General features: G+C 34.3%; 1 protein-coding gene across 3 annotated transcripts in view; it reads right to left on the minus strand.

The window, feature by feature from the left end:
• The window catches only part of CNOT6L (CCR4-NOT transcription complex subunit 6 like), a 105,206-nt gene that overhangs the window by 32,729 nt on the left and 46,014 nt on the right, over positions 1-26,463 (minus strand). For all 3 annotated transcript variants that reach the window (XM_081303891.1, XM_081303893.1, XM_081303892.1), the window contains exons 5-6: positions 10,195-10,284; positions 953-1,021 (exon numbers count right to left, since the gene is read on the minus strand). In XM_081303891.1, the coding sequence (XP_081160017.1) occupies positions 953-1,021; positions 10,195-10,284 (159 nt within the window). The remainder of the gene's footprint in view (positions 1-952; positions 1,022-10,194; positions 10,285-26,463) is intronic.

The following is a 26,463-nucleotide window of genomic DNA, read 5'->3' on the forward strand; positions in this document are numbered from 1 at the left end:
AATGTGCGTCATGATAAGGAGTAACTCTTATTCATGATAACAATGACACAGTGCCCTTTCTGACAGGTTGAAACTATGGTTCTAGTGTGTGGTGATTTTAGAAGTATTACCCTAGGCATACACAAAACTATATTGTATATTATATTTCTCAGAGTTATTAAAATGCAAATAGAAACATGAAGGTTACACTTCCCACATTTCCCAATACTAAATAAAATAAATACTAAATCAAATGTTTTGTTCTGAATCTTTAAAAAAAAGCCAAAAATTCATAAGCAGAAGGGCTTTTATATTGTTCAACATGTCAATAATACATTCTAACTGTGATTTACCCTTTAAAAATTATTAAAGTAGCAGTAGCAGTATTCAATGACTGGTTTATTCTTCTATCGAAACAGTGGAAATCTTCATTTAATTTTAAGTTGAAATTAATATGAGAATTATTACTTGTGATGAAACAAGTCATTGGAAGAAACCATAATTTATAATTTTATTTCAAGTAGAACTCCCAACCCCAAAAATGTCTCATCTGTCATATAAGCATTTTATAAATGAAATTCTATAAATGAAGTTCTATAAACTGCTACTGGTCCCTACAGAGAAACAAAGGTTTATATTTTCTATATTATTACTATTCTAGACATGCTAAATTATACCCTTAAATTGCACAAATACTTACCCTGTACTATTTCTATAACCCTAGACCAGTATATTTTATTATCAGTTCCATTAAGTTAATTTATCATTAAGATATAGATCTACCTTCCAGGAGTTGCATCTCTGTGAAAGATACAAAATAACTTGTGCATAAGCCTATCTTAATATGGATTTTAAATATTCTTAAATTCATCTAACCATGGAAGGTAAAATGAGGCCTGTTAACTAGAGACTGTGAAGCCTAAATGGTATTTCAAGTATCTCTGAAAAGAGTCAAATAAGAATGAGAAACTACCTGATGGCAGAATTTGGTCTCGTTCTTTTAATGTAATCCATGGCCTCGGAGGAAGCTGCTCTGGATGAACTAGGGGGAAAAAAAATTGTAAGCAAAAGTTAATTTCGTGTGTTTCTAAAATCAGTGTCACTTAATTTATAAGGAAAAATCAACCTGGTTTCTATTCAACTGTAATGGTCCACAAACTGACTTAAAAATCCAATGCTGAAATTTAATGAGGATTTAGAAACCAAAGGAAATTTAAGAAGAGCTATGAAGAGAACATAAAACATCAGAAAAGGACATTAGGAAACTCATTAATGGTATTTTCACTTGCACTTATGAAAGGTACCTATTTAAAACCTTAAGTAAAATCTTACTGTCTTAATTACATATGTAAATTGTGTTGAGTCAGCCTTGTTTCCTGCCAGGAAATCAAAGCCATATAAAATTGTAACAGACTGACAAATTAAAATGTTCAAACATCTTTAAAACAGGGGAAGGTGGGGGGGGGGGCGCGCACTTGAATGTATAATAAAAACTTGAATTTTCTAGTTCTTTTTTTTTTTTTTTTTTTTACTTCCTGGTCTTACTTTATCTCTTTTATAATGTCAGTGCAAAGCAAAAGGTTAGAACTGCAATGGTCAAAAAAAAAAAAAAAAAAAAAAAAGGGAGGCAGTAGTAAAACATTAAATTGCTCAGATATGGTTATCAATACCATGAACTAAAACTAGCCAATTACTATGTGAAAGAAAATAACTAAGATTTAACGACCTCCTTTTCTTCTTTTTGAAAATCTTTGCAATTACATAACAAATCATTCAAGTCTGCAGATTTGTCCAAGGTATTAGTAGCTGAGAAATGTACTCCTTTAAAACAAAATCACTCCATTTTCATTCAGCTCTGGAAATTCTGACAAAAGTATCCCAGACCTTTAAGAGTGTCACTTTACTAATCATTCTGGTGCTCCAAATATTTATTTAAAGAATACTACTCTGTTTTAGCAACCACACTTTTTAGAGTAAACTGAACATTATTTCACATATTCCACATCTTGGCAGAAAGAAAGAAAAGTTATCATAACAAATCATCCAGCTAGTTCAATATACTCAATCCTAGAAAATAATCATGCCTACTGATAGTACCATTCCAGAATCACAGCAACTTGTCTCAAAAAAGCATTCTACAAATAGAATAAGAGTAAACAAAGAACATTCTAGCACTTGAGATCCTTAATAGCAAAATCTACCTAAGCTGTTGTGGGTAAAAATCTAGAAATCAAGCTTCTCAAAATAAAACAAGTAATTAATGTCAACATTTTGGTGCTTTCCAAATCTTAACTAAAACTATATATCAGTCTAAGTAGTTCATCAACAACATTGAAAGAGCCAACATCAATCTCACTAGTAACCAGGAAAATTTAAAAGATAAGGCAGTATATGTCTACCCAATTGACAAAAAAATTTCAAATTTAATAATATCCAGGGTTTGTGATAATGTAATAGCTACTTGAATATTTAGCTGGTAAGAATATAAACTAGAACAATTATCTACGGAACAAATTGGTGTCATCTTATAAAACTTAAAGCATTCATGTTCCTATGAACTAGAAATTTTATTTCCTGGATTCAGTCCTATCTGCTTAAAGCAGCATTCAAAAAAATATGAATTACCCTATTGTTTTATAATAACAAAAGCAAAGGTAAACAGCTAATATCCATTTTTAAGAAAGACTTTACCAGTTAGAAGAAAAACTGAGACACTTATATGTTAAAGTGGAAAGACATCCAAGGAATCCTACTAAGAAAAAAAGTAGCAAAATGTATAAGGATTGAATATGGTAGTTTATTAGAAAATATAAAACCATACTCTAAAAAAAGTTAGAGTACAAAATTTCTCCTGATATAATTTTTGCATGTAAATGGCTGCCCAAAAAGTACAAGGAAACAGACCCAACTTTTAAATGTGATAACCTACACAGAGGAACTGGAATTAAAGGTAGAAACCAAAGGAAATTTTAGCTTTAACAGGAATTTTAACATATTTTACAAGAAGAATCAGATATTGGTGTCAGATAAAGTTAATTGTTTAAAGGTAAAACTGCATGGTCAATGATATGACAAAAGAAAGGAATAGAGAGAAGTGTGAGCTAATATCACATAAAATAAATAAATAAACTGGTGACCATCCAGTCTGCCAAAGGCAACATCCCCAGCAAAACCTGACTACCCCTTCATCCCACCCACACCTCACAGTGGCTGGCAGCAGTGAGCTTAGGTCTGTCTGTAGTGATGACGTCAACTGAGCCTGAAAAAGGACAAGAGAATTACATGCAAAACCTCAATAGGAAATTTGTCTGTTAAAACGGAAGATTCAGAAAGAATCAAGGGCCTCTCAACAATTTTTATAAGTAAAAACAAATTCCCTTGAAACAAATGAAAAAATAGAAAAACCCAGGCAAAGAAGTTATGGGGGGGGGGAGGGCGTTAAAATAGAATTTTCAAACTGAAAAATAACCAAAATTTTAAAGATATTAGAAGAGCATAGTTACAGAGGTAACAAAAGATAAAACCAGTGACTGCAAATAAATTAATGGAACTCAATCAGAACAAAAAAGAAAAAAGACTTTTAACAGAACCTGAAGGACTTATGAAACTGTATAACCAAAGATCTACATTCATATCATCAGAGTTCTAGAAGAAAAAGGATGTGGGGATGAAGAAAGTATTCTAAGAGATAAAGGATAAAAGTTGCCAGATTTGTGTTAGAAACAAACCTACAAATCCAAAAAGGTGAATAACCTCAAAGAAATCCATACCAAAACAGACTAAACTTCTGTAAACCAAAGAAAATAACTGTTAACTGCAAATTCTGTAACCAGCAAAACTATCATTTAAAAGTCAAGGGAAATAAAGATTTTAACAGACAAAGGAAAATTAAGAGAGGGATCACTTACAGAACTACTCATAAATAAAAACTAAAGGAAGCTCTCTAAACAGGAAGAAAAATACAACAGAAGAAACAAAACATCAATAAGAAAAAAAAGGAATGGGTAAAATTAGGGATAAATATTATAGACTTTCCCTATCAGCTTCTTAAATCAAAAAATTATAACAATAACTATTCTGGTGCTCAGTGCAAGTATCTAGCATTTACTAAAAATGAAAATTAAAAGAGCAAATCTTAGTTGATTAAAAAACATGACAACTATATGCTGATTACAAAAAAATCTCTCAAATACAACAAAGAAAAGTTGGAAATAAAAGAATGAAAAATTATATGCTATAATAACATTAATTGTTAAAAACCAGAAATGGCTACATGTTTCAAAGCAAATGCAAGAAACACAAAAATTCATTACATATTGAGAAAATAACCAATCCACTAAGATATAGCAATCCTAAATAAGTATGTACTAATCAACAGAGCTTCAAAATACCTAAAACAAAAACTGACCAAAAAAAATCCACTTTTTTTTAGTTGTGGATAGACATACATACATTTCTTATTTATTTGTTTATTTGTTTATTTATTTATGGTGCTGAGGCTCAAAATCACAGTGCCTCACACATGCTAGGTAAATGCTCTACCACTGAGTCACAATCCCAACCCCTATAATGGGCAACTTTAACATCCCCAAATCACCATTTGAAAGGACTACTAGATAGTAAAATTAAAAATGAGAATTGACCACCATCACCAAGATAATCTAACTTTTATTTATAGACAATTCCACTCAACCACTGCAGAATATTTATATTTATCCAGAGCCTGCGGAATAATCACCAAGATGGACAGTATCCTGGATCATAACACAAATTTCAACGTATCAGAGAAATTTTTCAACTAGTTGCAAGCTGGAATCAAAACAATAATCAACTGAAAGACAACAGGAATCATTTCTAAAACACGTGTGATTTAAATAACACATTTCTAAATAATTCATCAATCAAAGAGGCAGTCTCAAAGGAAATTGAATGAAAATGAAACTATATATATAGCATACCAAAATTTTGTGGGGTACAGATAAAGTAGTTTTTGATAGGGTAATTCACAGTGCTACATGCTTACATTAAAAAACCAAATAGAAATTTCAAACCAATAGAAATTTCTACCTCAAACTAGAAAAATAGTAAAAAAAAAAAAAAAATCCAAAGCAAAGATGAAAAAAAAGTTAAGAGTAAAAGTAAAATAAACACAAATATACAATGCCAATCTGAAGCAAAGAGAACACATGTAGAAAGTTTTTCATGTAGTTATGTCAAAATAAATTTCAAAGTAAAGTACAGCACAATGACAAAAGATTTAAATAACTATGAATATGAAATACATTTTAAAAACCCTTATTACATGTCATTTAAAAGTTAAAAGAATAGGAATAGCAAACAGTGGAATAAATCTGACAACTTTCATATGTGCATAATAAATACAGTCATTCTCACTATCATGTACAACCACAAGACTGTGATCCCAATTAGAATAAAATATACTCCATGTTTTTATAAATATGTCAAAATACACTGTAATGTATATATAAAAAGAATAAAAAAATTAAATGATCTCTACAATGAAAAAGGAAGATTTTAACATAACATTAAAAGAGCAAGTCTTAGTTGATTAAAAAACATGACAACTATATATGCCAGTAATGAATAAGACCAAAGAATTTTTTTTTTTTTGCTTTAAGATAGGATAGTATGTAAAACATGTTCAAACCATACAATTAACAAATTTAAACCAGTATATATAAAATTTTGTAATAACCACAAAAAAAGTATGCTTTTCAAGTATAAATTTAATATTTATCTTTTTTTTGCGTGGGGGTGAGGGATACTGGGGATTAAACCAGGGGTGCTTTACCACTAAGTTACATATATCCCCAGCGATTTCTATTTTGAGATAGGTTTTCATGAACTTCCTGAGGCTGACTTCAAACTTGCAATCTTCCAGCCTCAGCTCCCAATTTAAAACAGAGTACATGTACCACAATGCCTGGCTTGACATTTAACATTTAGAAAAATTAAAAATGTGCTGGGTAATAAATTATACATTCTTTTAACTGTAAATCACTTGGAGTAAGTTCTCTGACCACAAAAGAACAAAGAAAACTAAAACTCCCTTGAAAACTCAGAAATGAGTTTCTAAATGACTCATAGGTCAAAGCAGATATGATTGAGGGATATTAGAAAATACACTGAACTGGATGAAAATAATGCATATTAAAACTTGTGGGATGCAGCTTCAAAAGCCATGTTCAGAGAGAGATTTATAAGCAGATATGTTGCAAGGTGGAGTACAAAAGTTATGACTTAGATTTTATGTTAAATAAGAACAGCAAATGAATCCCGAAGAAAGCAAAAGGAAGAAAGTAATGACACTAAAACAAAACACAATAAAGAGAACCAATATGGTCAGAAGTTGGATTTAAAGGCAACACAAACTAGCATCTCATTGGAAAAGATATCATATATCTTTTGGACCTTAAAACACTGTAAAACGATATTTTGAACCACTCTATGCCAATAAATTTAAAGATTTAGATAAAATGTGCAAATTTACAGAAAACATAACTTTTACAAACTGAAAGAAAAAACAGAAACCCAAACAAGTCCACAGTTATTAAAATAAATCAATGATTTCAAACTTCCTACAAAGGAACCTCAGGCCCAGATATGCTTTGCTGAATATCTAGGATAGAAAAAATACCAATCTCAAACTCTTTCAAATAATATGAATTCCCCACAAAGTTTATAAAGCCAGTATAAGAAACCTGACAAAAACAATGAAGAAAGAAAATTAATGGTCATTCAGACTCATACACAGACATAAACAATTCTAAGCAGAATAGTAACAAACTGAAAATCTGGGGATAATATATAAAAAGAATTATAATATAGCACAACCTATATGGATTTATTCCAGGAATACAAAGGTAGTATAACACACAAAAATAATCAATATAATTATTATACTAAGAGAATAAAGGCTAAAAAATATCTAATCCTCTCAAGAGAAAACTCCCTTGGCTGGTTACATTGGTACTTACTTGCCTATCTCCCCAGCAATTCCATTAGACAGAAAGATGGTAAATTCAAGGCCAGCCTGGGCAACATGACAAGGCCTCAACTCAAAAAAACCAAATGAACAAACAAACAAAAAAATCTCTGCTGGCAAACTAAAATTAGAAAAACTTCCTTAATCTGGTAAAGCTTATCTATATAAAAAGTACTATGAATATCACATTTAATTGTAAAACTACTAGAAGTTAATAAATTGTGACATTTGACAAGGATATTCACTATCACCACTTTTAATTAGCAGTTTTACTGATGGTCTTAGAAAGTGCAATAGGCAAGAAAATAAATAAATAAGGATTGTGGATGTAATTCTGTAGTACAGCACTTGCCCAACATGAACAGGCCTTGGATTCAAACCCCAGTACCACAAAAGAAACAAAGAGAGAAAAAGAGAAAAAGATAAAGGAAGGAAAAGAAAGAAAAATTATATGTATATGAGAAAGAAAATAATAAAACCATCGTTATTTGCAGATGTTACAATGGTACAAATTAAAATGAAAAAAACGTATCAGGATTAAGAACAGTTTAGCAAAGTGGTTGAAAACATTTTAGCAAAGGCATTTAGCAAATGTTTAGCATGGTATCATAAATATACAAAATTCAAGGATATTCCATAAATTGTGACCTGTCTTGTGTTCAAAATACTATAAGAGCGTCAAAACAGTCTATACTTAGAATTTACATAAAATGGCAATACAGAAATGTACAACTCAATACCAAAATTATAAAAGCCATGAAAAATGAAATAAGATTCACTGACATAAATATATCAATTATTCCAAAGCAATCTATAGATTCAATATAATCCCAAATAATATCCTTATACCTTTTGAGAAGGGAGAGATGAAAAGCCTACTTCCAAAAATTTTCATAAAAATATAAAGTAAAAAAATCACATGGCCAAAGCTAGTCAAGATTCATCACAATCAGATAAAGAGGGAAGACTTACCCTACTAGATCTCAAGATTTTTTTATAAAAGCTATCATAATCAAAGACACTGTTACACTGCCATAAAGACTAATGGAACACAAACTAAAATAAAAATCCATGCATGTATGAGTTTGTCGGGATAAACTCAATTACAATGTATAATTATAAAGCTCTGAAAGAAAGACTGACCAATGGAAGAAAACAAAAAAATCCCAAAACACACACACACACACATACACTGACACTTGATTTATTACAAAGATAGCACATATACACATACAAAAAAAAAACACAATAATGAAAAGACAGTCTCATCAATAAATGGTTCAGGGTCAATATAATACACATACGGAAAAAATCATGAATTCCTACCTTATACAAACATCAATTTCAGGAAGGTTACATTTCTTAAGTATAGCAAATAAAAATATGAGTGTCTATATAACATGATCAAGGTGGTAGGTAAAAATTCTTAAAGAGGAAACAGAAACATTACTATATCAGAAAATTCAGTAAGTTGGAATATGTTAAAGTAGTTCTGTTCAACAAAAGATAAATTAAGCATAGGAAAAGGTATTTACAACATATATAACATCAAGCAGCTTTTATCTAAAACAGATGAAGAATACCTTAAAAATTACATACACACATCAATAACTGAATTAACTGGCTACATCTATACAGACAAGAAAGATATTTAACTGTAAAGTAAGTTGGAAATAGCACATATGATGTGTACAGCTTAATTTTCACATATTTCTAGTACTTAATGAAAAAATCTCTAATGCACATGCTAATTTATCTTCCATCAATCAACTTTAAGTCTTTTTAACCAAAGTATTTTAAATGATGCTAACTGGTTTTCCCCTATTATAAACCCTACTTTTTGTATATTGGAGGGAAGGTGTCTTTTTTGATAGAATTAAAAAAGAGTAAAGCCAAAATATTGTAATAAGGGCTACTATAATATAAATTTATGATTTCTGAAGCTGTTTAAGAATTCTGTATTTTAAAAAGATATTATTCCAAGGAAACTATCTGAATTCAGTAGTATCTCCAACTTTTACCTACACTTTGAAAACTTAAGCAAAGGGAAAAAAAATTTAAATAAAACACTTAATACCTGTCTAATATAAGAAAACATTGTATATGGAATACAACCATTTTAGTCCCGTGACTCTAATGTTCTTAATTTAAAAACCTGCTTGTGTCAGGCACAGTGGTGATGGCTGAAATTCCAGCAACTCAGAAAACTGAGAAAGGAGGATCACAAGTTGGAGACCAACCTTAGCAATTTAGCAAAACCCTCAACAAGTTAGTGAGAGTCTGTTCCAAAACAAAAAATAAAAAAGGGCTGAGGATGGAACATAGTGGTAAAGTACTCCCAGGTTCAATTCCCAGTACAAAAGAAAAAAAAAAAAAAAAAAAAAAAGGCTGCCTGCAAAATTTCCACAAATGTACAGTAAATCAAACTACAAAAGCTCCTTGATTTACAATGGGGTTAAATCCCAATTAGTTTATTATGTTAAGTCAAAAATGCATTTAATACAATTAACTTACCAAACATCATCACTTAGCCTACCCTATATTAAACATGCTCAGAACACTTAGACTACAGCTGAGCAAAATCATTCTAACATAAAACTAACTTTATAATAAAGTGTTGAAAACCTCACATAATTTACTAAAAACAGAAAATTTAAAACAGAGTACATGCATGGGTATGCATTCACACACAAAGTTAAAATCTTAAATCGAACTATCATTTTATTCATTAAAAAAAATGTGGGGGCTGGAGATGTGGATCAAATGGTAGTGCACTCGCCTAGCACACATGAGGCACTGGGCTCGATTCTCGGCACCACATAAAAATAAAGATATTTTGTCCACCTAAAACTAAAAAATAATTTTTTTAAAAAATGTGTAACATGTATGGGTTCCAGGTAATGTGTACCAAATTAAAACAACTAAGAATTATATATTATTGTTACAAAAAGCAAAGCACAATCTTGGGTTGATAGCTCAGGCATTAATCAGCTGTATGCAGATGATTAGTATCTAATTCAATGAATATGTAACTGTAAAATGTGAATTGGGAAAATTCCTTCCACCTAGGTTCTTAGAAAAATTAAAATTATGTAACTAAATTTCCTAGAACATTGCTTAATAAACAGAAAGCACTCCATTTATGAAAAGAATAATGTTCTACCATGATATTATCTGGAGAGTATACTCCTTTTGTCATTAATAGTTACCTGCAAGATTGTCAAGCATGAAATTCAGTAGCTTTCGTGTTCCATCTGGGTCCTGGTATAAGTTGAGAATATCCTGTGATAAAGGATTGCCTAAAGCAGAAAATAAAAATAAAACTTATAAGACTCAGAATTGCAATACAAGACAAAAAATGTACATTATGAAACAAAACACTTTCTAAATTGAATTCTACTGTATTTAATGTCAGACATTTAAAGAAATTAAAAAAATATTCTTTTAAGATAATGAAACTTCAAAAGAATTCTTTCTTCTCAGATTTCACTGTTTATATTATGAACCTAAAATTTGGGCTTGTCAAAAACATATGTATGGACACATACATAAACACATCACTTCATCTTGGTCAATTCCTTTTTTGGGAAGGGGGGGCATGTTACCAGGCATTGAAGTCAGGGGCACTTGACCACTCAGCCACATCCCCAGCCCTATTTTTGTATTTTATTTAGAGCAGGGTCTCACTGAGTTCCTAAGCACCTCGCCATTGCTGAGGATGGCTTTGAACCCCCAATTCTCCTGCCTCAGTCTCCGTAGCCACTGGGATTAGAGGCGTGTGCCACTGCGCAAGGCTCATCTTCAATTCTTAAGTAACCCTATAGGTTCTATATTTATTTTTGATGACAGATTTCAAACTGAAAGACAAACAGCCCCACATGAGACAGAATAAATGTTATCATAAAAAAGACTTCATCTTAGAGTATTTATATTACATTATAGAGAAAATAAAAATATTTCAAAAGTGAGAAGAATTGTATGCTCATAAATTCAACATCATAGAACAGAAGGACAAATTTCTTGAAAGCTCACTCAAAAAGAAACAGATTTTTAAAAAAATCAACCAAGTTAGAACAGGACCTCCAAAAATTTGCCACTCTATAAAAATCAAACAAAAAAAAAGTAAAAACTATCAAAATCATCCTATGATCATTAAGCATGATACTTCATCAACAACAAATGCGTATGTGATGATGGTTTCATAAGGGTATAATAGAATTGCAAAATTCCTATCACGTACTGACATCAATGCCTTCATAATATCACAGTACACCACATTATTCAGGTGTTTGTGGTGATGCTGATGTAAACAAACCTACTGTGCTGCCAGCTATATAAAAGTATAGCATATGCAATCATGTACAGTACATAAAATTTCATAATAACAAACAACTGTTGCTGGTTTATGTATTTACTATCTAATATTTTTTGTTTATGCCCTGTTAAGCCTTTTTTGAACTTTCATTCTACACCTTGGATTCTTGGTGACTGGAGGGATTTCTTGAGGCAACTGAAAGTCTCTGGCCAGAACAACCCTCCAGTAGGACCAAAAGGCCACAACTGAAATCCAGTCCTTCAGGATGAGAGGCTGGAAGTGTTTTTTTAGTCTTTTTGGAAGGCAGGTCTTACCAACTGACAAACTGGAAGACTCCTGGCCAGGGCAACACCTTGGCAAAGACTGAAAGTCAGTTACAACAGGATTTCTGAAAGTCAGAGCCCATTATATTAAAAAAAAAAAAAAAAAAAAAAAAGCCTCTTAACCTTCCTCTTATACTTTCATCTCCATCTATATCAATAGAACCTCATGGGACCTCACTGAAGGCTCAAATTGGTGGGAGTTCTAATACATGTCTAAGCATGATCCCTACCACATGTATATCTAGTCCAAATGCTCAGCAACTGCAACTATGAAAACTTATATCAGGATCTCTTCTTCCTGACATTTACCATGGACTTTGATGCTGAATACCTTTAAACGTCCATACCCCACATGACAGAATGCAAGGACAGTGATCAGCTTTGCACACATCATTGACGTCTCTAAGCAGGGGCAGCCAGAATAGGTTGATGCCTATTCAACGTCTCTAAGGGGCCCAAGTCCTTGAGGGGGTAATATTAGGCAAACAGGCGGCCATGAACATACATGTGAGTGGGGAAAGGACTACGAAGGGCAATTACTTAGACAGTACAGTGAACATATATCAAAAGAATCCATGGGTCACAGAACCAGGAAGCACAGGGAATGTTACTACTTACCAAAGCAGACAAGCTTCTGAAAATGGGAACTGATATGTCAAACCTCCCCCAGCCATAGATAATTATAGCCTGTTAAGGGAATTATTATTCCAAGATGTAATACCCACCCCTTGTGACGAAATCTTTACAACCCTCAGAAAGAAAATTTTCTGAGCACTAAACAAAGGAGTAACAAACCACTTAAAGAGGTATAACAGAATGTGACAATAACAAAGAAAGCCAAGAACCTCAGTTTTTAGGAAACCCAAACCCTGAAAATCTACAACATACACAGTCTGTCCAGAGGCATCCTGTTACAGTGCCTACTATACATTCTTATCTCACTTTCTAATGAACTCTTGCCAACTCTGAGGGAAAAAGAAAAAGCAATGCATTACTGAAAAACCCCCAGGAAGTATTCACTTAAGAAAAAAATCTGATTAAGAATAATGATTTATATAGTTTTTATTTATTCTGATTCCACACTGACAGAGCAACTTTGAAGCCACTAGAGCAACAAAAACAAATCAAAGCTGGAACTCTTTCAAAGCCTCATTTTCAAATAGTCATTATCAGACCTGTATAGTAATTATCTGATTCTTATTCAATGTTGAAAGACTTCTCCCTGGAGAAGAGACTTCTCCCTAGAACTGAGCAAGTGTTTGAAAAAAAAAAAAATTACAGGAAAGTATAAGTGATGGTAACAACTGGGACAAATAACAGACTAACCAAAAAGCTTAATATGAAAAGCTTGGGAAAGAGATGTCCATAATGGCTTTGAAAAGTTCTTACGTACTCCTGAAAATTTAAGACCATGAACATGCAAAGGACAACGCAAATGCCCAGAAAAGACCAAAAATACCCAATCTCTCACCTCCGTATTTTTTTTAAACATTTATTTCATATAAGTAGTTGGACACAATACCTTTATTTATTTTTATGAGGTGCTGAGGATCGAACCCAGGGCCTCACGCGTGATAGACAAGTGCTCTACCACTGAGCCACAATCCCAGACCCCAGGTTTTTTTTTAATTTATTCTTTTTATATACATGACAGTAGAGTATATTTTGACATAAATATAAGGAGTATAATTTCCCATTCTTGTGGTTATTACAAGATGTGAAGTTACACTGGTCGTGTATTCATATATGAACATAGGAAAATTATGTCTGATACATCTACTGTCTTTCCTGTTCCTATCCACCCTTCTTTCCCTTCATTCCCTTGTCGAATCAAACGATCTTCCATTATCCTAGAGATTAATGTTCTATCTGAGGTGCAGATAACAGAGATTTTCTCCCATTCTGTAAGCTATATCTTTGTGTTATTGTTTTCTTTCTTTTGAAGAAGCTTTTTAGATTGATACAATCCCATTTATTGATTCTTGCTTTTACTTCTTGCAATTTAGGAGTCTTGACAAAGAATTCTGATCCTAAGCAAGTTGACAAAATGAAGATTTGGGCCTACTTTTTCTTCTATTAGGCGCAGGGTCTCTATTCTTTTTTTTTTTTTTTAAGAGAGAGAATTTTTAAATATTTATTTATATATTTATTTATTTTTAGTTTTCGGTGGACACAACATCTTTATTTTATTTTTATGTGGTGCTGAGGATCAAACCCAGCGCCCCCGCACATGCCAGGCGAGTGCGCTACCGCTCGAGCCACATCCCCAGCCCAACAGGGTCTCTATTCTAATGCCTAAGTCTTTGATCCACTTTTTGAGTTTTCTGCAAGGCGAGAGACAGAATAATAATCTCATTTTGTTAAATACAGATTTCCAATTTTCCCAGCACCATTTGTTGAAGAAGATATATTTTCCACAATGTTATGTTTATGACAACTTTGTTTAGTATGAGATAACTGTTATTTATGTGGGTTTGTCTTGTGTCCTATTCTATACCACTGGTCTTTGTGTCTGTTTTGATTTTTTTTACCTTATTTTTATTTATATATGACAGCAGAATGCATTACAATTCTTATTAAACATATAAGAGCACAATTTTTCATATCTCTATATACACACTACATTCACACCAATTCATTCCTTCATACCTGTACTTTGGATAATAATGATCACTACATTCCACCCTCATTAATAACCCTATGCCCCCGCTTCCCCTCCTACCCCTGTCCCCTATCTAGAGTTCATCTATTCTTCCCATGCCTCCCATCTCCCTATTTCACTATGAAACAGCCTCCTTGTATCAAAGAAAACATTCGGCATTTGAGTTTTTTGGGATTGGCTAACTTCACTTAGCATTATCTTCTCTAACTCCATCCATTTACTTGCAAATTCCATGATTTTATTCTCTCTTACTGCTGAGTAATATTCCATTGTGTATATATGCCACATTTTTTTATCCATTAATCTATTGAAGGGCGTCTAGGTAGGTTCCACAGTTTAGCTATTGTGAATTGTGCTGCTATAAAGATGTGGTGTCTCCCTGTAGTATGCCATTTTTAAGTCCTTTGGGTATAGACCAAGGAGAGGGATAGCTAGGTCAAATGGTGGTTCCATTCCCAGTTTTCCAAGAAATCTCCATACTGCTTTTCCATATTGGCTGCTCCAATTTGCAGTTCCACCAGCAATGGATGAGTATACCTTTTTTCCCACATCTTCACCAACACTTTTTGTTATTTGTATATATAATAGTTGCCATTCTGAGTGGTTTTGATTTACATTTCTCTAATTGCTAATGATGAACATTTTTTCATGTATTTGTTGACTGATTGTACATCATCTTCTGAGAAGTCTCTCGTCAGGTCCTCGGCCCATTTATTGATTGGGTTATTTGGTTTTTTTGGGGTGCTTAGGTTTTTAAATTCTTTATATACCCTAGAGATTAGTGCTCTATCTGATGTGTGAGGGGTAAAGATCTGCTCCCAATATGCAGGTTCTCAATTCACCTAACAGATTGTTTCTTTTGATGAGAAGACACTTTTTAGTTTGAGTCCATCCCATTTATTGATTCTTGATTTTAATTCTTGCGCCCCAGGAGTCTTATTAAGGAAGTTGGGGCCTAATCCCACATGATGGAGATTAGGGCCTACTTTCTCTTCTGTTAGACACAGGATCTCTGGTTGTATTCCTAAGTCCTAGATTCATTTTGAGTTGAGTTTTGTGCATGGTGAGAGACAGGGGTTTAATTTCATATTGTTGCATATGGATTTCAAGTTGTCCCAGCACCAACTGTTGAAGATGCTATCTTTTCTCCAATGAATGTTCTTGGTACCTTTGTCTAATATAAGATAATTGTAGTTTTGTGGGTTAGTCTTTGTGTCCTCTATTCTGTGCCATTGGTCTATCAGTCTGTTTTGATGCCAATACCATGCTGTTTTTGTTACTATTGCTCTGTAGTATAGTTTAAGGTCTGTTATTGTGATGCTACCTGGTTCACTCTTCCTGCTAAGAATTGCAGGATGAATTTCCTGATTGCCTTTTCTATTTCTATGAGGAATGTCATTGGAATTTTTATCAGAATTGCATTAAATCTGTATAGAGCTTTTGGAAGTATGGTCATTTTGATAATATTAATTCTGCCTATCCAAGAGCAAGTTAGATCGTTCCATCTTCTAAGGTCTTCTTTGACTTCTTTCTTTAGGATTCTGTGATTTTCATTATATAAATCTTTCACCTCTTTTGCTAAGTTGATTCCATTTTTTTTTTTTTGAAGCTATTGAAAATGGGGTAGTTTTCCTCATTTCCGTTTCTGAGGATTTGTCACTAATATACAGAAATGCCTTTGATTTATGGGTGTTGATTTTATATCCTGCTACTTTGCTGAATTCGTTTATTAGTTCTAGAAGTTTTCTGGTGGAACTTTTAGGGTCTTCCATGTATAGAATCATATCAGCAAATAGTGCCAATTTGAGTTCTTCTTTTCCTATGTGTATCCCTTTAATTTCTTTCATCTATTTGCTCTGGCCAGTGTTTCAAGACTATCTTAAATATAAGTGGTGAAAGAGGGCATCCCTGTCTTGTTCCAGTTTTTAGAGGGAATGCCTTCAATTTTTCTCCATTCAAAATGATGTTGGCCTGGGGCTTAGCATAGAAAACCTTTATGATGTTGAGATATGCTCCTGTTATCCCTAGTTTTTCAAGTGTTTTGAACATAAAGGGGTGCTATATTTTTTCAAATGCTTTTCCTGCCTCTATTTAAATAATCATATGACTCTTACTTTAAATCTACTGATGTGATAAATTACATTTATTGATTTCCATATGAACCAAGCTTGCATCCCTGGAATGAATCCCACTTGATCTTGGTGCATGATCTTTTTGATATGTTTTTGTATTTGATTTGCCAGAATTTTATTGAGAATTTTTGCATCTATGTTCATTAGAGATATTGGTCTGAAGTTGGTTTTTTGTTTTTTTTTTAATGTGTGTCTTTGCCTGGTTTTGGATATTGGCCTCATAGAATGAGTTTGGAAGTGCTGCCTCTTTTTCTATTTCCTGAAATAAATTGCAGAGTATTGGTATTAGTTCTTCTTTAAAGGTCTTCTATAACTCAGCTGTTTATCTGTCTGGTCCTGGGCTTTTCTTGGTTGGTAGATTTTGATGGCATCTGCTATTTTGTTACTTGAAATTGATCTGTTTAAATTGTGTATATCATCCTGATTCAATTTGGGCAAATTATATGACTCTAGAAATCTGTCGATGTCTTCAATATCTTCTATTTTATTGGAGAATAAGTTTTCAAAAATAATTTCTAATTATCTTCCGTATTTCTCTAGTGTCTATCATAATATTACCTTTTTCACTACATATGCTGGTAATTTGAGTTCTCTCTCTCCTTCTGTTAGTTAGCATAGCTAAGGGTCTATCAATTTTATTTTTCAAAGAAACAACTTTTTGTTCTATCATTTTTTTCAATTGTGTCTTTTGTTTCAATTTCATTGATTTCAGCTCTGATTTTAATTATTTCCTGTCTTGTGCTGCTTTTGGTGTTGATCTGTTCTTCTTTTTCTAGGGCTTTGAGATATAATGTTAAGTCATTTATTTGTTGACTTTTTCTTCTTTTAAGGCATGAACTCCTTACAATGAACTTTCCTCTTAGAACTGTTTTCATAGTGTCCCAGAGATTTCGATATCTGTGTTCTCCTTCACCTCCAAAATTTTTTTAATCTCTTCCTTGATGTCTTCTGTAACCCACTGTCCATTCAGTAGCATATTATTTAGTCTCCAGATGTTGGAGTGGATTTTATTTCTTATTTTATCAATGATTTCTAATATCATTCCATTATGATCTGATAGAATGCAAGGTAGTAGTATCTCTCCTTTTTTTATTTGCTAAGAGTTGCTTTGTGGCATAGTATATGGTCTATTTTAGAGAAAGACCCATGTACTGCTGAGAAGAAAGTATATTCTCTCATTAAAAGATGGAATATTCTATATATGTCAATTAAGTCTAAGTAATTGATCGTATTATTGAGTTCTATAGTTTCCTTGCTCAGCTTTTGTTTGGAAGATCTATCTAGTGATGAAAGAGATGTGTTAAAGTCACCCAACATTATTGTGTTGTGGTCTATTTGACTCTTGAACTTGAGAAGAATTTGTTTGATGAACATAGCTGTTCCGTCGTTTATGGCATATATACTTATAATTGTTAAGTCTTGTTGGTGTATGGTTCCCCTGAGCAATATGTAGTGTCCTTCTTTATCCTTTTTGATTGACTTTAATTTGAAGTCTACTTTATTTGATATGAGGATGGAAACCCCTGCTTGCTTCCGCAGTCCATGTGAGTGATATGATTTTTCCCAACCCTTCACCTTCTTTTTTTTTTTTTTTTAAAGAGAGAGAGAGGGGAGAGAGAGAATTTTTTTTTTTAATATTTATTTTTTAGTTCTCGGCGGACACAACATCTTTGTTGGTATGTGGTGTTGAGGATCGAACCCGGGTCGCACGCACGCCAGGCGAGCGCGCTACCGCTTGAGCCACATCCCCAGCCCCGTAACCAACCCTTCACCTTCAACCGGTGAATGTCTTTTTCTGTGAAATGAGTCTCTTGGAGGCAGCATATTATTGGGTCTTTTCTTCTTCTTTTTTTTTTTTTTTTTTGGGATCCAATCTGCTATTCTATGTCTTTTAATTGGTGAGTTTAGGCCATTAACACTCAGGGTTATTACTGAGACATGATTTGTATTCTCAGCCATTCTTGTTTATTTTTTGGTATTTAACGTGACTTGGTTTCTCCTCTGATTAGATTTCCCTTTAGTGTAATTCCTCCCTCTGCTGATTTTCATCATTTTTTTTTCATTTCCTCTTCTTGGAATATTTTGCTGAGGATGTTCTAGTGCAGACTTTCTCATTGTAAATTCTTTTGTTATCATGGAAGGTTTTTATATCATCATCAAATCTAAAGCTTAGTTTTGCTGTATGTAAGATTCTTGGTTGGCATCCATTTTCTTTCAGAGCTTGGTATATGTTGTTCCACGATCTCCTGGCTTTGAAGATCTGGACTGAAAAAATCCGCTGAAATACGAAATGGTGGTTAGACAAAGACCTGTTTATACTGATAGAACTGCTCCTGTTCCAAAAATTAAGAAAAATGTCATAGAAGATCCTGTTCCCAGAAAGTCATTGTCTGTTACGACACCTCCCTTCAGTTCAGAGGAAGAGGTGGATGAGGATGACCTCATCCAGGCATACATGTCCCCAGACTTACTTCCCGTGGAGTCCTCTAAAAGCAACAAGACTAGCTATGGAAAGAGCAGCATCAAAAGTGACACTGACTGGACTGAGGGAAGCTAAATGGAGGACTCTGACATTTCTCCCAAGCCCACAATAACCGCCATTAAAACACTGACTGAAAAAGTTGAAAAGATGGTTTCACAGCAAAAAAATGTGAATAAGCCAGTTGGTGGGATTAATGTGGCTGAGGCATTTATTGCAAAGGAAGGATTACAAGAAGAACTAAAGTGCGCAGATGTGGACGATGATGACTGGGACATATCATCCTTAGAAGAAGAAAATTCCTTGGGGAAGAAAACTGTGAAAGAATGGAAGGAACCTCCACCATTGAAGAATGAATCGAGTTCTACTCAAGTGCCAAGTGCCTGGGTTGCTTCTAAACCTAGGGGATCCAAAACAGAAGTTCGTCAGGAAAACGAATTGAGCACACTAAAAAGCAGCTTCATAACTATGGCTGACTGGGGTGACCCTTCACGAATGGAGCACATTAAAAAGCAGCTGAGTAACTGTGACTGACTGGAGTGACCCTGCAGATAATTAACTACAGAAGCCAACAGGAGTTCAGCAATGGCTACGTGATTCTCAAGCTCCTGCCTTACAGGGTTTCCCACGATAACTAGGAAGCCAGTTCAGAGGATGAGGTTCTCTTTAATGGCACTTGGTACAGTATTGAGAAATTGTCCACAGTATTCGGAAGCATATAAGGTGTTTGACTTCTTAAGAATAATATGTCACTGAAGTCATAAAGTGTTTTCTTTAGAATGGTACTCTAGTGTTAAGTGTATTTTTTTCAACTAATTTTTAAGAGAAAAATTTTCAGCTTCTCACGGGTTTTGGTTTGAATTATTACCGCGTTTTAATATATTTTAGGTTTATTGTCACATTGAAAGTGTTTATATTATAAACTTCTCTTAGTATCTTTAAAATTGAATTAGTAGAATCTACAAAATATTGAGTTAGATGGGTTATTTTTCATATAGAAGTTTAGAAAAATATAGCCAGGCCCATGTTAAATACATTTTCCTAAATTACTTGGATCATATTCTGCCTTGAGCCACTGTAAGCATGTTGCTACCAGTTATTTTCTGCAGATAATCTTTATCTTGGATATTTTACTGTTGAGAGCCACAGCCAAAGGGGCCCCAGCAAACTTCCAGCTGCCAGCTGATGATTGGCTCACAGCGGCCCCAGCAACATCTAGCTGATTGGCTCCTCTGCGGTGATGTTCATTGGGCTGTTTCCCTGCCCTTCAGACTGCCGGCTGATGATTGGCTCACAGCAGCCCCAGCAACATCTAGCTGATTGGCTCCTCTACGGTGATGTTCATTGGGCTGTTTCCCTGCCCTTCAGACTGCCAGCTGATGATTGGCTCACAGCGGCCCCAGCAACATCTAGCTGATTGGCTCCTCCACAGAGCTGCTCATTGGGGGACTTCTTTGGCTCCGCCCACACAACCCAGCCAATCGGCCTCAAGAACAGGAGGATTGTGGGAGGTGGTGAGGTTTGTGTGGGGGTGAGAGGCTGTGGGAAGCCGGTGGTGGCAGTTGGGCTCTGAGGGGTTTTTCCTGAGGAGCGGTTTTGTTTGGCGTTTGTAGTTCTAAAAATAAAGTTAGTTTCTTTTGACAAGTGGCTCCTGAATTGTATGCCAGACTGCGGCATTTACAAATGAAATGTAGCTATTTTAAACACCAGTTAATTTATCAGAATATGGAAAGATTTTGTCATAGCTGAATCATAGTTGTATGTAGTTTTTTTGTTTGCCTTTTTAGTTTTTTTTTTAATAGCCAACCCATATTATAAAATACCTCAAAACTGATTGTTATATTCTTGAACAATGACATTGTCAAAGTTCAGACTTTTTTGCATTTTTTTATGCTCATGGTACTGTCTGTACTTTGTTTACCCCCCAAAAGTAACATTTTAACTGAATCATTTGTTGGGTTTTGGATCTTTTTGTCTATCTTTCCAGTAAAGCCCTTTGCACACCAAAAAAAAAAAAAAGAAATACGAAATGGTCTCCCCCTATATGTGATCTGATTCTTCCCTCTTGCAGCTTTTAAGATTCTATCCTTATTCTGTATGCTAGGCATTTTCATTGTAATGTGCTTTGGTGCAGATCTGTTGTAATTTTGTACATTTGGTGTCCTGTAAGCCTCTTGTATTTGATTTTCCAATTCATTCTTCATGCTTGGGAAATTTTCTGATATTATCTCATTGAAGAGATTGTGCATTCCTTTGCTTTGAAACTGTGCCATCCTCTATCCCAATAACTTACATTTGGTCTTTTGATGCTGTCCCATAATTATTGGATGTTCTGTTCATGGTTTTTTAACTTTCTTCACTGTGTGATCAACTTTATTTTCCAGATTGTATACTTTGTATTCATTATCTGAAGTTCTTTCTTCCAAGTGATCTAGTCTGTTGATTATATTTCTATTGAGTTTTTTATTTGATTTATTGTATCCTTCATTTCAAGAATTTCTGACTGGTTTTTTTTCAGTCTCTCTCTCGTGAATTAATCTTTTGCTATCTGTATTTGCTCTCTTTTCTCATTGTTGGAGTGATCGGTTTTTGCTTGTATTTGATCATTTAGGTCATTCTTTAATTCACAGATCATTTTAATTATGAACCTTCTGAACTCCTTCTCTGATATTTCATCAACTTCACTGTCCATGCCTTCTGTTATTATAGTGCCCTGGTTTGTTTGGGACACTTTCTTCCCTTGTTTTTTCATGCTGTCTATGTGTCTTCCTTTCTTATAGTGTGATCTGTTAGGGTCTGTAAACAAGTCAAGATGGCGCCTGGCATTTTGCCAGAGGGAGTGGTTTGTAAACTAATGCCAGCGAGCCATTAAGTGTGGAGATTCCTTATTGGTTGACTGCTGTATCTAGTTTATGTTAATTAAGATAAGTTGTGTGTAATTATGTATATATACCCCTCCTGTCCTACAATAAATGACTCCCACTCCTGGTGTATCAATGTACACAAGTTGCTCGTTCGTCACTCCCCCCGCCCCCCCCCCCCGCCCCGGTTATTTTGCTGCAGCCGGACTGCAGCATGGATCTAAGATATTAACTTCTTCCCTATATTCTTGTACCTGGTGTCTGTACTTCACCTTGATGTTGGGATTCCAGACCTTGTTGGTGTCCCTCAATGAATGCTACTTCATCCTGGATCTGGGTCCTGCTTAAGTTGGAGTGGGTGGATCTGGGGCACCAAAGGCTAGGCTCTGGTAGTGTCTGCCCCACTTGGGGAGGGGTGAACCAGGCTTACTGAGAGCCTGGATCCTGTGTGAGCTGGTGTGGGCAGTCTGGGCTGGATCTCAGCTCCTGCAGTAGTCCACTGATCAGACAGGAGTGTCCGCCCTGACAGCAAAGGGGTGGACCAGGCCAGCTGTGCACCCGGGCCCCACAGAGGCATGTGTGGATGGATATGGGCAGCTGTGCTTGATCTCCCAGGGTAGTCTGCTGGTTAGAAGGGCCTGTTTTGATCTTAAGGACATATCAATCAGCAAATGGATGCTAAAGGGAAAGTTGTTACTTTCCTGGCTTAATACTGATGTTGTGTCCCAAACATAGAGCCACTTCGGAAGAGTGGGAGATTTAATTTTTAATTTAGTTTTCAGACATTTAAGGAAATCTTTGTCTCAACACTAGCTAACCACTAAACATAGTAGAGATTTTAATGACCACACATGACAAAGGATACAGAATTAATTCAAAAGTCACTAAAGCGATGAACAAAAACTACAAGTAACAACAAGCAACTACTGGGGGTGAGATTCAGAACTGTCATGTTTACTTAAAATGTCCAATTCTCAACAAAATTATAAAACACACTAAAAAATAGGCAAGTTAAGTGCCATATAAATAGGACATGGGGGTGGATGGCAATCAATAAAAACTTACCCTGAGGACAGATGCTGGACTTACCACAAAGACTTTAAATCAGCTATGGAAAACAGAAATAGTCCCTGACTTCAGATGATTTGACTTATAATTTTTCAATTCTATGATGGTTTAAAAGTAACGTATATTCAGTAAAACCATGTCAAATGTTCATCTTCTACCAAGCTAACAATATGTTGAATGATACTTTTTTGTGTTACTAGATAGTGCAAGTTCCAAAAAGAAAATAAGACCATAAATGTGAACAACTGATACTCTACATGTACTGTACTGCTAAACTCAAATGTGCAAAAGGTTAGGTGTCAAATGCACTTTCAAATTAAAACAAATTTATCAGAATGTAACCCCACTATAAGTAGAGAAGCATGGTATGCTCAAAGAGCTTTATAAAAATTAAAAAATCATTGCCAGTTGTGGTCGTGCATGTCCATAATCCCAGTAACTTGGGAGGCTTTGGCAAGAGAACCACAAGTTCAAAGCCTGCCTAAGCAACTTAGTGAGAGTCTGTCTCCAAAAAAAAAAAAAAAAAGTCTGGATACGTAGCTCAGTAGAAAGGCACTCCTGGGTTCAATCACCCCTCACCACCGCCCCCAAAAAAGTTGCCTAAAGAATTAAAGTATGCAAATGACACCTCACCAAAGGGAGAATATCAAAAAAGAAAGTATAAAATGGAACTAAATAGAAATTGTGAAGTAGAAAACTACAATAAACAACAATATCTCTGGAAGACCTCAAAAGCAGTCTTAAGTAGGAAAGAAGAAGGGACTACTGACCTTGAAAATACTTCAGTTGAGCTTATACAGTCTGAAGAACAGAGAGAAAAAAATGAAAAAAGATGGATAGAGCCTCAATGATTACTGTCTACCACCAATGATACCAACATATGCATAATAGGAGTCTCAAAAGGAAGGACAGAAAAGAATAGGAAAAAAATTAAAGAAATAATGGACAAAGATTCAGTGATTTGATGAAAATCATTTGTATATATATTCATGAAGCTTAACAAACTCTAAGTAAGTTTGAGATAAAAGAGATGCATACCTCAACAAATTCTAGTAAGATTGCAAGAAGTCAAGGACAAAGAATTTTAAACATGGCAGGAGAGATAATGAATCATGTATAGATTTTTCAGGTTAACACAGCTGAGATGTCTAAAAGAAACTCACCAGTAAAGACATGCATTGACTGAAAGTAAAGCAATTTTTTAAAAGATAGTTCATTGCAAATGTAAACCAAAAGTAAGCAGGAGTAGCTGTACTCATATAAAACCCACTTTTACATCAAAAACTGTAAAAGATGACATAAAATATAAAGATTAAAGGATCAATTCAGCAAGTGGGTAACAATTATAAATGTATACACACCCAGCACTGGACCCTGCAAATATTATATATTCCTTTATAAGGAAATATTAGAACCAAAGGAAGAGACAAACTCCAAAAATAATAACAGTAGTAAACTTCAATACCACATATTCATTAATGGACAGATCATCCAGAAAAAAAAAAAATCAACAAAGAAACATCAAATTTAATCTATACCACTGGCCAATGGACATAATAGACATTTACAAAACACTTTATCCAACAGCTGCAAAATATATACTCCTTAGTACACGAAACATTCTCTAGCATAGATCATATGTTAGGTCACAAAACAAGTCTCAACAAATTCAAAAAATCAAAATTATGTGTTTTCTCTGACCATAATGGAGAGGGACTACAGAAATTGCACAAATGCATAGAAATTAAACATCATCCTCTGAACAACCTTTTAAGAAATTAAGAAAACTAAACCTTTTTTTTCAAACAAATGAAAATGAAAACAAAACATACCAAAACTTAGCAATACAGCAAAAGCAGTACTAAAAAGGAAGTATGTAGCAGTAAGAACCTATTTCAAAAAATTAGAAAAACTTAAATATTCTTTTGATGCAACTAAATAAACTAGGAAAGAAACCAAACCCCAGAAGAGCTACACAGAAAAAAATAATAAAGATCAGAGCAGAAATAAATGAAGACAGAAAACAAAAGATCAACAAAACCAAATGTTTTTAAAATAAAAACCAATAAATTTAGATAAGATTAAGAAAAGAAAAGCCCTAAATAACTAAAAACAAAACTTAAGGTGATACTGTAACTGGTACCACAAAAATATGAAAGATAATTAGGGCCTATTACAAACAAATTTATGGCAAAAAAAAATTGAAAAACCTGGAAGAAATTAATAATTTCCTACATACACACAACCTACCAATAACAGTTTAACGGTGAGCAGTGAACTTGAAGTAGTAGTAAAATAAAGTCAACAACGAAAAGCCAGATCTGGAGGACTTTACTGCTAAATTCTACTAAACTTAAGAACCAGTACCAATTCCTCTCAAACTATTCCAAAAAGTTTAAAGGGAGAAAATCCTTCCAAATTCATTTTATAAGACAAGCATTACCCTGATACCAAAACCAGACAAAGACACAACAAAAAACATAGGCTACAGACCAATATTTCTGTAAAGACAAGACACAAAAATTCTCAACAATGACTGGCAAACTGAATTCAAGGGGCTGGGGATGTGGCTCAAGCGGTAGCGTGCTCGCCTGGCATGCGTGCGGCCCGGGTTCGATCCTCAGCACCACATACCAACAAAGATGTTGTGTCTGCCGAGAACTAAAAAATAAATATTAAAAATTCTCTCTCTCTCTCTCTCTCTCTCTCTCTCTCTGTCTCTCTCCTCTCTCACTCTCTCTTTAAAAAAAAAAAAACTGAATTCAACAACACATTAAAAAGATTTTCACCATATTCAAGTGGGTTTTATCCCAGGAATGTAAGGATGGCTCAATATATGCAAATCAACAAACATGGTATATCACATCAACAGAATGTAAGAAACCATATTATTATCTCATTGGAAGCAGAAAAAGCATTTAATAAAATTCAACATACTTTCATGGTAAAAACTCCCAATGAGGCTGGGTATGTGGCTCAAGCGGTAATGCGCTCACCTGGCACGCGCGGGGCGCTGGGTTTGATCCTCAGCACCAGATAAAAATAAAGATGTTGTGTCCACCAAAAACTGAAAAATAAATATTAAAAAATTCTCTCTCTCTATCTATCTATCTTAAAAAAAGAGATGAACTGATAAAGAAAATGTAGGACATATACACAATAGTATATTACTTGGCCACAAAGAAAAATGAAATTATGGCATTTGCAGGTAAATGGATAGAACTAGAGAATGTCATGCTAAGTGAAATAAGCCAATCCAAAAAAAACCATGTGATAAGCAGATGCTGATCTATAGTGTTGGGGAGCTGGTGGGGGTGGATGAAGGAACTTTGGACTGTGCTGAGGCGAGTTAAGGGAGAGATGGGACTGTGGAGATGGGAAGGACAGTAAAATGAGACAGACATTATTACCCTATATATGATTACACTAGTGGTATGACTCTGCACTGTGTACAGCCAGAGGAGGGAGAAGTTGTGCTCCATTTGTGAATGTGTCAAAATGCATTCTATTGTCATATGTAACTAATTGAAAAAAATAGAAGGCAGACCAGCAGAATAGAAGAAGGGGTTGGGTGGAGGAAGGGGAGGAAAAGAGGAGGTACTGAGGAATGAAATTTATCAAATTTTACTGTATTATTG

The sequence above is a fragment of the Spermophilus citellus genome (genome assembly GCF_964194105.1).
Source record: "Spermophilus citellus genome assembly, chromosome: 8".
Lineage (NCBI taxonomy): Eukaryota > Metazoa > Chordata > Mammalia > Rodentia > Sciuridae > Spermophilus > Spermophilus citellus.